Source organism: Penicillium solitum, assembly GCF_028829755.1.
Source record: "Penicillium solitum strain IBT 25940 chromosome Unknown utg000009l_segment0_segment0, whole genome shotgun sequence".
NCBI lineage: Eukaryota > Fungi > Ascomycota > Eurotiomycetes > Eurotiales > Aspergillaceae > Penicillium > Penicillium solitum.
The window spans coordinates 1,450,137-1,463,994 of NW_027072128.1; the positions used below are offsets into that span (position 1 = coordinate 1,450,137).

Consider the following 13,858-nt stretch of genomic DNA (forward strand, 5'->3'; position numbering starts at 1 on the left):
TTATTAAATCACTGAATGTCCATTTCATAACACATAAAAACTAGATAATTGAGAGTAGGACGGAAAAGAGTTCTAGGTATAGTCTGCCCAGACTCCAAATACGCCATAGTATGCAAGACATATACAGAAGAAGAAAAATATGTGAATCAAAGGCCTTAAAGAGCCAAAAGAGCTCCCACACCGGCAAGGCCGACGGCCAGGTGTTTCGGCATAGCGGTTGCCTTGGGGATGGCCATATTTCCAGTGGCAGAGGCCGAGCCAAAGATGTCGGATCCTCCCCCAATACCTCCAATGCGAGCAGCGGTGCCACCAACTGGCGCAGTAGTCACTGGGTCCGAGACTGCAGTGGCTCCGGGAACGGAATCGGTGCCAGTCCCGATCTCCAAGATATCATTCTCGGTGGCGTTGAAGTTGGTGCTGGCGAGAGAGATCTCATTATTGGCGAGATCGTATACCACATACGCACTGCGCAGGAACGTATCTCCCAGGACTGCTGTGCTGCTTCCTGCGGGAACAATCCCGAAAACGCAGGCCCGCTTGCCGTTTCGGAAGTAAAGATCGCCAACATCGATGACCATCTCTTTGATGCCCACGTTAATCGTCGGGGATGAGAACGTGTAACTGAGGGTGATGTTGTCATTTGCCATGCTGCATTCAACGTAGCCAATGCCACTCTCCGATTCGTAAGAGACCCCGAGATCATCGTAGATGTCCTGGACAAGGGCGTTTGGAAGGTACGTCAGGGAGCTTCCCGAGTCCAGTAATACACCCGCCGGAATGGAACTGGAAGAATAGGTATTTTCACCGGAAGAATTGGTGAGAGACACTTTAGTGAGCGCGATAATGAACTCCGAGTATAGTCCACGGACCTTCTGGACGGGGACCGTTTGTAGGACGCCGTGATATTTTTTAGTATTGACTCCACCAAACAAAATCGAGCCGGTGTTCGCATCCAGGTCGTTCAGCCAGAGACTGTAGGCATTTGATTGGATTATTCCTTTGTCGACCATCGCCTTGGGCAGGTTGGCATACGCCGAGTCTCCATTTCGGCCGACCTGAACTTCATTGACGGTGTATCCTATACCTAGCACACCCTCTGTACACAAACCTCGCATGTCAGCTCTGTGGTAATATTATATTTGACACACAATCACTCACCTGCAGAGCCAGATGAAAACCCAATGCCGAATTGGAAGTCTTTAATAGTTGTGCCTCCAATGGTAAGAGTGTCGGTCACATAGTCTCCGGCGGCACCGGAACCGTCGGCATAGCTGATATTGAAGTCCGAATTCACAAAGGAATATGAAGAGGAAGAGGTCGAGTCGTAAGTACCGGATTCCGCGCAGACGTTCTTGGTGGATGCACAGAGAGTAGAGTTTGGTGTATTGGACCACAAATCGCTACTTCCAGTGTCGAGGACCAGACGTACGGTCTGCTTGGGGGTACCTAGAGTGACATTACAGAAGTATAAAGTTTCCTAGGCAGAGACATTAGTATCTTCCGTCAGATTATATATATATATATATATATATCTAAATATAGATATGATATGTGTACCTCATTGTCCAATGCCTGACTGACTGTCGAACGTTTCCTCCTTGCTTGATCTCTAGCAACGGGGTTGGAGATATCGTTTCGTTGAATATCCATTTGTACCACCGCGGGATTCTCTCGTCGATGGAGAGTTATACCCCAGACTGGCATCACCAGGCCAGTGGCCAATAAGATCCAACTATGTTTCATAGTGCCGATCGTCCTCCCCGAATTCGGCCCGAAAGTGAGAGATTAGCTATTGTCTTTCGAACGGTTTAAGAGACGATATAAGTGGGGTTGGATGATGATTGGGGAATAACAAGGGTAAAGGAAGAAGTTGAGAAAGGTGAAGAAGTTGAGAAAGGTGAAGAAGTTGAAGAAATTGAAGAAAGGAAAAGCAAAAAAAAAAAAGAGTCAAGAAAAAAGAATGGCGAGAGTTACTTGGCTCCAACCGGATTATATACGTGTGGGCCATATACCGATGTTACTAGTATTAGTATACTGTAGTACGTATAATTATAGTACTATACTATTAGTATATAGTGTATTAGTATATAGCGTATTAGTATATAGCGTATTAGTATATACGGTTGCCTGAACGGGTAACGCGGATGTCAAGTGCTGTCGTCACCGTATAATTTAGTCAATGCCTTTTATATAATATATATATACACACATATATATAATAGTAAGCCTCGGACTTACATTATTCATCGAAAACCAAATAAAAACCAACTAGTTCTCATCCTTATATCCTGTGGTATACTCCTACATAGCATACGTACGCGACATACGTAGTGGAGGTGATGACGCGGTTGACTCCACTTTCCATCTGACTCTTACGCAGAGTATACAACATAGTAACTACAAAGTACATACATATGTATGTATATACTCATCCTATTGTACATTCTTACTATAATCACTCTATAATAACCCTATAATACCCTGGCCACTTACAGACCCATCGCGTCCCGGATTTGCTGCATGGTCACCCGACTGTTGGCCCGCGCTGCTTCGGCCCCCTCCTCAGCCACTGACTCCAGGTAACCAGTCTGATCCTCCATGATCGTAATATACCGATCTCGGATTTCTTGCAAATGATACGCGATCCGGTCTGCAACATGTTCCTTGAGCGATCGGAGACTAGCGCTGTGGAAGTCAGTCGCAATCTCCTCACACGATACACCTTCCAGGTGGCTTAGGATCTCAATGAGATTAGACACCCCAGGCCGATGCGTCGGGTCGTAGGTAATGTTTGCTTCTGAGTCGGTCAGGGCTACCTTGACCTTTTGGCGAATTTCAGCTGGCGAGTCGGTAAGGATAATCCGGGATTTCTCATCGGCGTGCGATTTGGACATCTTGGAAGTGGGTTCCTTAAGGGACATCACTCGCTTGGCAGGAGCTGGTCAAGTTAGTGTCTGGTCTGTTCCTTCTGACCCATCTGACATGGGCAACTGTTATCTTACATATCAATGCCTCTGGGATGGGGAAAATTGGCCCGTAGAGGTGGTTGAAGCTGTTCGCGGTATATCGGGAAAACTCCAGGTGCTGTCTTTGGTCTTCCCCAACCGGGACATGGGTAGCTCTTGGTGATCGTTAGTACAGAAAGCGCCAATGTAGACGAGAAAACATACCTGTGCACAAGGATATCGGCAGCTTGTAGTACTGGATAGGAGAAAAGACCAAGTCGCAGCTGTGCCCGTGCTGTCGAATCATCCAGCGTGGCATCGTCAGGCAGTTGTAACTTGCTCTGGACGGGTGTCAATAGAATGCTCGTATGTAAAATATTAAAAAGAATGATAGGGCGCCGCTCACCTTCCACTGTGTCATACGCGACAGATACCCCATGGAAGCCACCGTACTGAGAATCCACATCAACTCAGTATGTGCCGGCACCTAATGAAATGTCAATATAAAGTCTCTATTGTGCTTGGTAGCCGACAGCTACAAGACGGAACCTACACCGGACTGGTAGAATATTGTTGAGCGCTTAGGATCCAGGCCCACTGCAAGCAATGTTGCAAAGGCCTCTTTCCTCCATTTCCTCAATTGAACTGGATCTTGCGGTACTGTCAATGCATGTAGATCAACAATAGAGAAAAACAACTTGGTTCCTTCGGTTGCATCCTGCTGGAGCTTTACCCATTGATGTAAAGCTCCTAGATAATTTCCCAAATGAGGCACTCCAGTTGGCTGAATCCCGGAAAATATAATGGGGTCTTGTGCTGGCGTGCTGTTTGAGCTGTTCCATCGATGGCATCTCCTTGGGAGAAGGGAGAGCCCGCTTGGGCGGATATGGAGGTGTTTTGCACGCAATGACCCCAGCGAGGCAAATTCATGACGCATCGCGTTGGCAGACATCTCCAACCAACACTCAATCGGTGCGAGAATGGGAAATTTCAAGGGCAATCACTTCGTACTGTCGTAGTCCCTAATGACCCCCGAAAAACACGAAACGCGAAATGTGTCACGTGATCGACATCTTACAATGTGTGTCGGATGAAACTGTACTGGGAATCACCACGGGCATCACCCTGGGCATTGTCTACATCTATGATAGCCAAATTTCACATATTCCACATAATATCATATCGAAGTGGGTAGTACGTCTATTAGGGACCCAGTTGTGGCGAGCAACCTCCTTTCAGTATATATAAGTTTCCTTTCATCGGGGCTGAAATGAGAATAGTAAAACAGTAAAATACATATGGCCTAGATCAAGAAGGCTTTTGAATATAATGAAAACAGCGCCTGTAGCAAAGCCACACCAAGTCCGAATGTTCACGGGTATACAAGTTCAACAGTAGATTACCATTCCATCTATAGACGCTTGCGCTCGGCGAATCGCTCACTGTTCAAAGTATCGAATATCGTGCCTGGGGCCGAGTTGTCCTTCCGCTGACCGAATTGCGCGAGCTCGGGGCGAAGAGCTTCTTCCACCTCGGCAACAGAGGCATCCATGGCCTTGCCAGCATCTAGTATAGAAAATATGGTTAGTACCCTGATCACTGAAGACGCTCTCCAGGCGGGGGGAAGGGTAGCCCATACCAAGACTGTCGTGTTCCCAGACATTTGCCTTCATACCGACTCCATAAAATGCGTGCTTCCGGAGAAATGCAAGCCATGCCTGCACCGCTTGTGGGTTTCCATCCTTGATCTGAATCAGTCGACGGAGGGTGATTCGTTCGAAGTTCTCTTGACTCTTCTTGTGCACGAAGTTGCTTCGGGGTACGGTCCAGCGTTCAACGATGCGGGGGAGAGGCACAGGCCCGGACACAGGGAGGTTGAGGTAGTAAGCGGCACGAATGGCAAAGTCCGTGAAGAACTCCACGTTACGGACGCTGTATGATCGCAATTGAAGGTCGCAGACTGGAAGGCCGTATTCCACCTTCCTCCGCAAAGGCCGTAGGTATATGGCTTGCACGCTTCGTGGAAGTCGGCTGTCCTCGCCGAATGCCCCTAACCGTTCAGACCTAACCGAACTGTGAGCAGTGATCTTTGATATATTTTTGAACATTGAGCCAATTGCCCCTGGATACTAACCATTCTTTCACACTAGACTCGGTGATTTTCTCGGCTTCGGTCGGTCTGAGTTACCTCAATTAGCGACAAAGCCAAATACATAGATTTGAAGAGTTTCTTACGCTACTGGAGCAGTCGATGCAGGGGCGGTAGCGGCGGGGGTGACGGCGGGAGTCGCGATTGGCGTGGCAGGAGTAGGGGAAACAGGGGCAGTTTCTGCAGGAGCAACTGGTGTAGGGGTCGGTGTTGGGTCTTGAGCGGGTGTCTTCTCTTGCTCCGGCGGAGTTGGCTGGGTCGGGGATGATAGAGAGCGGAATGGCACGGGGGCCTTTCAAGGAGATGTTAGCACAGTACGTGTGAATCCTACAGAATCAGAACATACCCGGAGGCGCTTGCCCACTCCAATTAAGGAGCGCGATGTGTATGAGAACATTGTTAATCGTGATTTTGAGGAAGATCCGGTGTTGTTGGCGGATGGGTTTTTTCGGGGAGCGAGTCCAGGGCGGTGAGTGAGGAACTTGGATATAGAAACTGGTGATATATCTATTATATACGTATACTATGATACTATGCGTTAAACTATTGATCTAATAATAATAACAATAAAGACAAATAGACCATGATTTACGGAGTACATGAGATTGATGGTTGATCCCATTCTGAGTAAAAACGAGTTTGTACAACCCTATGTTACCGTCGATATACATATGTATATATCTAGTGTTCCCCTTATAGATGATCGGCTCTCTTACGCCAGGCTTTTATATAGAATATTCTATTGAATGAGTTAGTAGATGTGATTGTCCTCCAAGGCTGCTTATCTCAAATGTTTTCTATGAATCGAATCATTGCCCCCCCCCCCCCCCCCCCCCCGCCAAACTAGCGACCTGGGCAATGGAACCATGTGACTCCGCACTTGGAAACGTCGCTTTTTTTTCACTCCTACTTTCCCACTTGATAGATATATATATATCCTACTTCTTCTTGTATACGACATTAACGTCTGCAAAAATGACAAAGATAGACCTGTCCTCATTCGAGCGGGCCAACGAAGCGGTTTCTTATCTCAGAACCAACTTGCCAGAGACCCTGCAAAAGCCTCAGGTTGCAATTGTATGTGGCTCAGGGCTAGGAGGGCTTGCAGATACTATTCAACCCGAGTCACGGATCGAATTTGACTATGCATCTATCCCCCACTTCCCTCGCTCAACAGGTTGGTCATCTTCTTCGGGCTCAGAGAGGAGGTTCTAACATTCCACAGTCGTTGGTCATGCTGGAAAGCTGGTTTTTGGTCTTCTCGGCCAGAAAATCCCTGCAGTGTTGATGGTTGGCCGGGCCCAGTCAGCTTAAGCCCTCATCCTGCTTGTCATATCACAGCTGACCTTGACCTAGTTACTACGAGGGGCACTCGATTGATCAGGTGGCATTCCCAATTCGAGTGTTCAAGCAGTTGCAAGTGAATACGGTTGTCTGTATGTTCTACATGACCCTTAATAATCCGAAGATTGACATTACAGAAGGAGGATTAATGATGTTTGGTAGTGACCAATGCGGCCGGAGGTTTGAATTCTGAGTATGCTGTGGGAGATATCGTTCTATTGAATGATGTAAGAGAAATCTCCATCAACGGTATCGAGTGGAGTTATTCTAACACCGGGTTCCAGCATCTCTTCCTCGCAGGTCTGGCAGGAACTCATCCATTGAGAGGAGCCAATGAAGATGAATTTGGAGTGCGATTCCCGCCCCTGTCTGACGCCTATGACCTTGAGCTCCGTCGCCATGTGCATCAGTCATGGAAGAAAGTCATATCACCGGAAAGCAAGAGAAAGTTGCACGAGGGTGTATATGCATTTTGCGGAGGTCCCACGTAAGTCACCTCAAGACAATCCCTTTGAATCCGATTCTGATAGCATCAAGCTACGAGACAAGAGCCGAGAGCCGGATGCTTCGAATGCTGGGTGCCGATGTGGTTGGTATGTCCACAGTACCGGAGATTGTTACCGCCAGACATTGTGGCCTACGAGTGCTTGCATTCAGTTTGGTCACTAACAAGGCCGTGTTGTCTCCTGTACCTCGCGGGGATGACGATTTGCTCCAGAACAAAGCAGCAGGCGAACTGAATGCTCTTCTAGAAGAGGGCATGGCAGGACACGAAGAGGTTCTTGAAGCTGGCCGCGCGGCGGCCATTGACATGCAGGTAAGATCGTTGCATCAATTCTTGGAAGACAATGAAACTGACATTGATCCAGAAACTGGTTGTCGAAACCCTTGTGGATGTCTTTGACAGCGTTTAAGACTGGGCTTGACACAGAATGCATATGATGATCTCAGATCGTGATGATCTAGGTCTAGCTTGTTAGGATCCTAGCAGAGGCCATTTTGTTGAGATGCCATCCATGGCTAACATGGAGTTGTTGCATCCGTGGCATGGTTTGAGGAAAGTAGAGACCGAAATTTCACTTGTTCTTCCGGGTTCTCTTTGCCTGCAAGTCCTTGTAGAAGGACTTCTTTCCGCTTGTTTTGTTGGCTTGAATGTCCCTGTATTTGGCCTGGAAGCGATTGGTGCCACGTTCGAGTGCCAAGGTTTCCTCAACAAAGTTCTTCTTGCGGTCCTTCTTGGTGATACGATTGCTGAAGAACTCGGTAGGGCCCTCAATGATGGTTCCAACCTGAGAATATTCTGGCGGTTTGGCCTTGCCATTCTCTTTCTTGTAGTGACGCTTGGGATCAAGCACGGAACGCATGCGGATGAGCTGTAGATCTCTCTTAAGCTCTGGGGTCATTTCTGTCTTCGGGAGGTTGAACCACTCAGGTCCAGCAGTAGGCTTGTCCTATCAAAGGTGAGGATTGTTAGCAATTGCCCACAGATATCGCACACCGAGAGAAAGAAGATAGTGATTATGATGAATGCTCAGAGTAACTATGAATAAAAAGGCTCTCACTGGTGCAGCACAGCCCAAGACGGACTGGTTACGCCGCATCAAGCGCTTCGCGTTGGGATATTTTCCTCATAGCAAAAAAAAAAAAAAAAAAGGCAAGACGGCAAAGAGGTAATTGGGTGACTCACGGTATTCACTTTCTTGATCTCAACCGCGCGAAGAGAGTTGGCCAACTCCTTCTGTTTTTGATCGGTGATCTTTGCAGCATCGACAGTAGCAACATCATCTCCCTGGCGAATGTATGATTCCAGTGAGGACCCCGGTGACAACTTCGGAATTCTAGAGGGAGGTTAGCCTAGATCCTAGTTTATTAATTTTCACAAGGTTCCCATACCTAAGAGATGCCAGATCATCAGTCTGGGTGGTTAGGGCATTGGAACCCTTCAGTCGAGTCTCTGCCTCAAGAAGCAACTGCTGGATCTGATCATCAGTCAGGTCTTCCTGAACATCCACACATGTTGAGTCAGCCATCCCTGTTGGATAGGGAGGATAGCAAAACAAGAGTGATTAAGATGAGTGGAGAGAATTTATATTTTTTCATAGCTTTGCTTGCTGCTTCCCGGAGCCGGACAAACGTTTATGAGAAATTTCTGCTTAGTGCGAGAGTGGAGTGGTGGGTCATGTGATTGAAAAATACTTCTGGTTGGGGTATTGGGTACAAGCTAATAAGTTAATTTAATGCGTGGACTTTAAGTATTCAGTACTTATTTTGAAAGTACTGACTAAATGGTACTCATGTATTGAAAGTTGAAGGCCCCAAGGGAATTCACCTATCAGAGGTATAGATGGTTATATATGTATTGCAATGGAATAATACAATGCTTTAATAACCCTTCTACTCTTTTAAATCAAACCTGATTGTATTCAAGAGAAAACCCATCTTACCATCTTAGATATAAACTCCCTAAATATCACATCCATACATTGTATACCTATGTAGGTAACTATATACGGAGTAGGTATTATATACATCGAGCTCGGAGGGGTGGCCCCGGGGAACGTCAGACAGCTCGACACCTTTAGCTTGGCAACGCGCCTCGACGAACACAACAAGCTTCACATAGTTTCTGGCTGCGATACTCATCCGATAATCGTCTTTATACCGAGCCCATTTGTTCTTTGTTCTTATATCCACCGACCCCGCCTTACCGTATCTCACACCCGGTCGCGTCGCATCCTCTCTGTACCATCCAGTGCACCATCTGCCCGACACACACCCAGAGGCCCATATAGTTCAACCCCGAAGCAAGCATGGAGCAATCCCCTCAAGGCTCTGCGCAGCAAGGCAGACAGCAGCCACAGCCGATTTATGATGTTAGAAATGGGGGTCATTATGGTAAGTTCCAAGGTTATCATTGCGCCAAAGCTACGCGCCAAAACTACGCACCTGGGTCCATTACAGGGCTAAGCTGCTGGTTTTGTTGCTTCCTTTTCGGCTACCCAATTGATTGAAAGGGAGACTAACAACGGCCATTTATCTATAGGTGCTAGCGCAGCGGTATGTCCATCGCGGTGAGCCACGCGGGCATTAACTTCATTCTATGACGATCGCGCGAAATGTTATGAGTATCAACTAATCAAATTTGGGTAAAAATAGCTCTCAGCGCAAGGTTACGCGCCAGTTGCCGAGTTGTACACGGGTACCTGGGCCAACGTAAGCTCCTGAGATGACCAAACACATGTCGAGCTCCGATACTCACCAGAACTAGGTAAACCAAGGCCTTCAAGGAACCGCGCGTGATATCCTGACGACCTACTGGCAGCATGTCATCAACCACCTGGAATCAGACAACCACGACTACAAGATCCACCAGTTACCATTGGCCCGTATCAAGAAGGTGATGAAGGCGGACCCGGAGGTCAAGATGATATCTGCAGAGGCACCCATCTTGTTTGCTAAGGGCTGTGATATTTTCATTACCGAGCTGACCATGCGTGCCTGGATTCACGCCGAAGACAACAAACGTCGTACCCTCCAGCGATCCGACATTGCCGCCGCTCTGTCCAAATCGGACATGTTTGACTTCCTCATTGATATAGTTCCCCGCGAGGAGGCAACTTCCCATGCAAAGCGGTCGAGTCAAGCTGCCGGCACCGCCCCGGGACCATCTGCTGCCCCGGGTCAGCTGCCCCCTGCCCCGCATGGAGTCCAACCGCACCAGCACATGGGTCCTGCCGATTACGCTTCCCTTGGCCAGCACGGTATGCCGCAGGACCAGGAGTACCGCCCGCAACCTGCCATGTACCCTGGAGCCGTTCAATCAGACCCAACTGCAGCATACGGTCAGCCTCAATCCCAAATGTTCGAGGGGATGTATGCCTACCCGCATCTCCCTCCCCAGCAGGTACGTCGTTGTCGTATGCCTCGTCTTCAGCAGACAAGCTAATTTTGATCATCAAGTGAATGTGTCATCAGCACATGGTCCAGTCCGTCATTTTAATTTAGTTCATGCGCGTTTCAAGGCGAATTTTGGTCTGTTTCCTTTTTGTCTCTTACTGTTCTTATTTGATTCTTTTGGTTCTATTATTATTTTCCCCACGCAAGGCAAGGTCAATGCTGTAGAAGTGGTGATTGAGCGACTCCTGATCTTTCCGATCTTTCAGGAATATTTTATATTAGTACAGGCTTTGATTAGCTAGAAAAGAGGGTACCACATGTGACATTATGAAGATCGTGTGTGATTAACTTTGTTGATTGTAGTATCATGCATGTTTCTATATCCCGTACAGGTCTTGGAGTAAGCCGAGGTTACAACCCAAGAGATAACAGCCATCCTCCGACGGTCCGAAGTTGTTTCATGTATGGCCTTTTTACCAGTTCTGGATATGGCAAGGTATGCTTCTAGCTGTATTTCTGAACTTACGCTCTCAGTAGGTCCCAAGTGGGGTCCTTCATTGTTGTAGTTAAACATTGCATTACACATAACACACTCATAGATTTATCCAGTCTTCTTGAAGCGTGATGAAAGCGTCGCAAACTTATCCACCTTGGTGGGAGCTTGAATACTGCGTGTGAGCCTATTCATAACTAGTTAGCAGGTAGTTCACGGCAATGCGGTGTAGATTCCGAACTGTACTTTTCGAGCAAAATGGGCCCTTGCATGGCATCAACGCGTCCATATTTCTTGTTCCTCGTGGAAATGTCGTAAAACTCGTCTGCGCTGTCCGCTTGCATCAACTGCACGGTTTGCTGTAACTCGTCGAGGTTCTCGCGAAGAATTGGGACATTTAAGCTGTCCACGAATTCGGCGAGATATTCAACATCTTTTGCTAATGCTGCCACTCCGTTGGGATTGATTTTCTTCACATCTGGGGACAATGGTTGCGCCTGTATGGTCAGTCAGCAAGTCACTGTTTCAACGGATTGGGGTCCATATAAACTCACCAGAATCATGTTAGCAGCATGACTAAGGGCATCAAAATAGATGAGCTCCTTGATTTCCGTTGGCAGACCCAACAATGTGGAGTTCATGATGTTGGACAAGAATCGAGTCAAGGTTTGCATGTAATTACTTGGCTCTGTGGGAGGTGTAGGGGACATCCACTCGTACTCTGCGGTCTCGATAAGGTCGTCGATTTTGGAATTGACGACCTCGAATATACGCTTCTCGGCTGCCTTCTTGTTGCTTTTGAATTTCTCGGTAGCCTTCAGCGCGATTGAGGTGCCGGTGGAGTTCTGTGATCGAGCTGCTGCCAATAGGAGTTCCAACTCGCGGCAAGCTAACTCGAAGTGTTCCAAGTTAATAAGAATCTGAACGATTTGACCTAGATACTGCGAGGAAAGACGCTCCACTAAAGTGTCACAGACTTTTTGTGAAAGGAGGTCATCCAGATCCTGCTAGGTTAGTTGTCAAGTCATGGGTCTTGAGTGTGTCGGTTCAAACTCACATTCTTCAGTGTCTCATCAATCACATTTGTATTTGCGAACCCATCATTTGCGAAGAAATAGAACTGGTTCAAGAAATTCCGGATATCAATGCAACACAACGGATACATTCGGGAAAATGGTAATATGCATGGGAACCTAAGCCAAATGATCAGTTAGGTCTAAACAAGGACCAATCGGCCCAGGCTGATTCACAACTTACACTTGCTCCTCGCGAGGTTGTTCCGGGCTGTACCAGCTAACGTTGAGGACCTTGTCATGCTCCTCTTCGGTCTGTATGGGCATGGGCATATAATCATCCGTTGATACAATCTGGCAGTGTCAGCAGTTAAAATAGATTGATAGCGAGAAAACAGCCTCACCTCCTGGAAATCATCACTGAATCTCTTCTTCAAAAGTTCGGCATATTTGCCAAAGAGTGTCAACAAGAAGTCATCAAAGACCCGCACGGGGAAGTTCCACGTCTGTTATATGGATATCAGCTATTTGAGGCTAAGATAATAGAGTTGGGCCTACCCACATTCATCGTCTGCATGAATAGAGCAATCAGATTTTTGATGTTGAGAATGCTTTCAGCGTTGTCAACTTCATGAAGTGCTTTCGATATCAACACTACAGCCGCTTGGCACATCGAATCCCACAGCTCGTCGATCTATTCAAAGGCATGGGTCAGATAATTCCTAGACGGGGTTAAAGGGAAGGGGATATGGTTACTTACATCGACGGATGACCTGAGATCAGGGGCTCTTTTCATGGTGGCTCGTTCAACAATGGCAAACCCGGCCATCTCTTCCAAGAGATTGTGCAGACTAGAACCATCTTCATCGACAAGAGTGATAGAAGACGGAAGCAAGAGCTCTTTTTGTCTTCGGCGGGTGGTCGCATATTCAATTCGGAATTTGTCCATATGTCCCAAAGATTGATGGATATGCAAGCACTCGAACAGCGGTGTGAAGTCAACTTGAAGATCTTCATTCTGGAGCAGGTCATACTCTTCGTCTTCATCAGACACCAATTCGATCGCCGAGTTCAAATTGAAATGCTCTAGATAAGGGATTTTCTCCGCTCTTTGTTTTTGTCTTGTTTTCCGCTGGTCTGTGTGAAAGAGCGCAATTTCCCCGAGGTATTGAGACATTTCTCGGATGCGGTAAAGCCAGGTGTTGAGATCTGACATCACTGCTTCCGCGATAGCTCTCTGTGTCGCTGGAACTGAGCGTTGTATCATGACTGCAATCTTGTATTGCGTCACCCCCTTCAGATGGACATTTTGTAATTCTTCCAGTGCGCGCAACGCGGCGTAGTGGTTCTTCTTTGCCAAAAGGTCATGGACCTGGTTGGCTAGACGCAGCACCTCCAAGCAATCCTGAATGGCGCGACTGGTCTCATCGATATTCTGCCGGTGGCCACGCGACTCCACCAGTGCTTTCTTCTGCTCGGCTAGGCGTTGGGTACTGGTTTGAATAGATTGGTTCAAATCCAGAATCTCTGCTGTCAAGCTCACCGTCCCCTCTCTAATCCGAAGCAGTGAATTGACAGATGAGACAAACTCCTGGTGATTTGTGTTGCATATGCTTTCGATTTCGGACTCCTTGTCGCCCGCGAACCGGGACAGTGATTGCAGCAGTTGTGGAGTGCGGTTTCCAACGCTGTAATCTCTGATTGAGGGAATGAGCTGATCCAAGTAGTCTGTGTCAGAGGGTGAGATGATAATCTACGAACAAGAAGTCAGTTTTGTTGAGGTAGACTCTCCAACGTGTATAAGCTGGGCTCACTTGGTTCAAGACATGTGGCTCATTGAGCATTTGAGCCATGGGTGGCATAATGGCTCGGCTTCATAGCCAGATGTAAGCCTAACAGTCTCAATACTTCACACTTGTTAGGCTTGCAACCTTATCCAGGGTGGATGATAGCTTATAGGTACCTAAGTACTACCTAGGTAGTTGACGTCCACGGGCGGTCAGATGTTCCATCTGCC

General features: G+C 47.5%; 7 protein-coding genes across 7 annotated transcripts; 2 read left to right on the top strand and 5 right to left on the bottom strand.

Moving 5' to 3' along the window:
* Positions 1–155: 155 nt before the first annotated feature.
* Positions 156–1,650, bottom strand: N7455_011668 (pepsin-like aspartic protease; the record flags this gene model as incomplete). The annotated part of the gene is made up of 3 exons (XM_040962173.2): positions 156–1,096; positions 1,159–1,477; positions 1,558–1,650. The coding sequence occupies 3 exons, from the start codon at positions 1,648–1,650 to the stop codon at positions 156–158; spliced, it is 1,353 nt and encodes a 450-aa protein (XP_040807392.1).
* Positions 1,651–2,489: 839 nt separating this feature from the next.
* Positions 2,490–3,882, bottom strand: N7455_011669 (tryptophan--tRNA ligase MSW1; the record flags this gene model as incomplete). The annotated part of the gene is made up of 5 exons (XM_040962174.2): positions 2,490–2,938; positions 3,003–3,121; positions 3,171–3,286; positions 3,352–3,432; positions 3,499–3,882. 5 exons carry the CDS (start codon positions 3,880–3,882, stop codon positions 2,490–2,492), a joined length of 1,149 nt encoding a protein of 382 aa, XP_040807394.2.
* A 474-nt stretch (positions 3,883–4,356) lies between these two features.
* N7455_011670 (mitochondrial 37S ribosomal protein uS10m) lies at positions 4,357–5,491 on the bottom strand (the record flags this gene model as incomplete). Its single annotated transcript, XM_040962168.2, has 5 exons — positions 4,357–4,511; positions 4,585–5,009; positions 5,080–5,124; positions 5,181–5,386; positions 5,441–5,491. The coding sequence occupies 5 exons, from the start codon at positions 5,489–5,491 to the stop codon at positions 4,357–4,359; spliced, it is 882 nt and encodes a 293-aa protein (XP_040807384.2).
* A 578-nt stretch (positions 5,492–6,069) lies between these two features.
* On the top strand, positions 6,070–7,352 carry N7455_011671 (purine-nucleoside phosphorylase; the record flags this gene model as incomplete). Its single annotated transcript, XM_040962171.2, has 7 exons — positions 6,070–6,271; positions 6,320–6,398; positions 6,451–6,530; positions 6,601–6,665; positions 6,723–6,925; positions 6,976–7,255; positions 7,308–7,352. The coding sequence occupies 7 exons, from the start codon at positions 6,070–6,072 to the stop codon at positions 7,350–7,352; spliced, it is 954 nt and encodes a 317-aa protein (XP_040807386.2).
* A 162-nt stretch (positions 7,353–7,514) lies between these two features.
* On the bottom strand, positions 7,515–8,535 carry N7455_011672 (Fcf2 domain-containing protein; the record flags this gene model as incomplete). Its single annotated transcript, XM_040962160.2, has 3 exons — positions 8,332–8,535; positions 8,126–8,276; positions 7,515–7,889 (listed from the first exon to the last, which is right to left on the bottom strand). Exons 1-3 carry the CDS (start codon positions 8,466–8,468, stop codon positions 7,515–7,517), a joined length of 663 nt encoding a protein of 220 aa, XP_040807395.2. The 5' UTR covers positions 8,469–8,535.
* Positions 8,536–9,008: 473 nt separating this feature from the next.
* Positions 9,009–10,478, top strand: hapE (CCAAT-binding factor complex subunit HapE). The gene is made up of 5 exons (XM_065606727.1): positions 9,009–9,333; positions 9,482–9,495; positions 9,595–9,651; positions 9,707–10,342; positions 10,399–10,478. The coding sequence occupies exons 1-5, from the start codon at positions 9,249–9,251 to the stop codon at positions 10,399–10,401; spliced, it is 795 nt and encodes a 264-aa protein (XP_065459893.1). The 5' UTR covers positions 9,009–9,248; the 3' UTR covers positions 10,402–10,478.
* A 458-nt stretch (positions 10,479–10,936) lies between these two features.
* N7455_011674 (Rab GTPase-binding exocyst subunit SEC15) lies at positions 10,937–13,703 on the bottom strand (the record flags this gene model as incomplete). Its single annotated transcript, XM_040962177.2, has 9 exons — positions 10,937–11,015; positions 11,075–11,325; positions 11,383–11,832; positions 11,886–12,021; positions 12,086–12,195; positions 12,246–12,347; positions 12,404–12,535; positions 12,602–13,594; positions 13,656–13,703. The coding sequence occupies 9 exons, from the start codon at positions 13,701–13,703 to the stop codon at positions 10,937–10,939; spliced, it is 2,301 nt and encodes a 766-aa protein (XP_040807399.1).
* Positions 13,704–13,858: the final 155 nt, after the last annotated feature.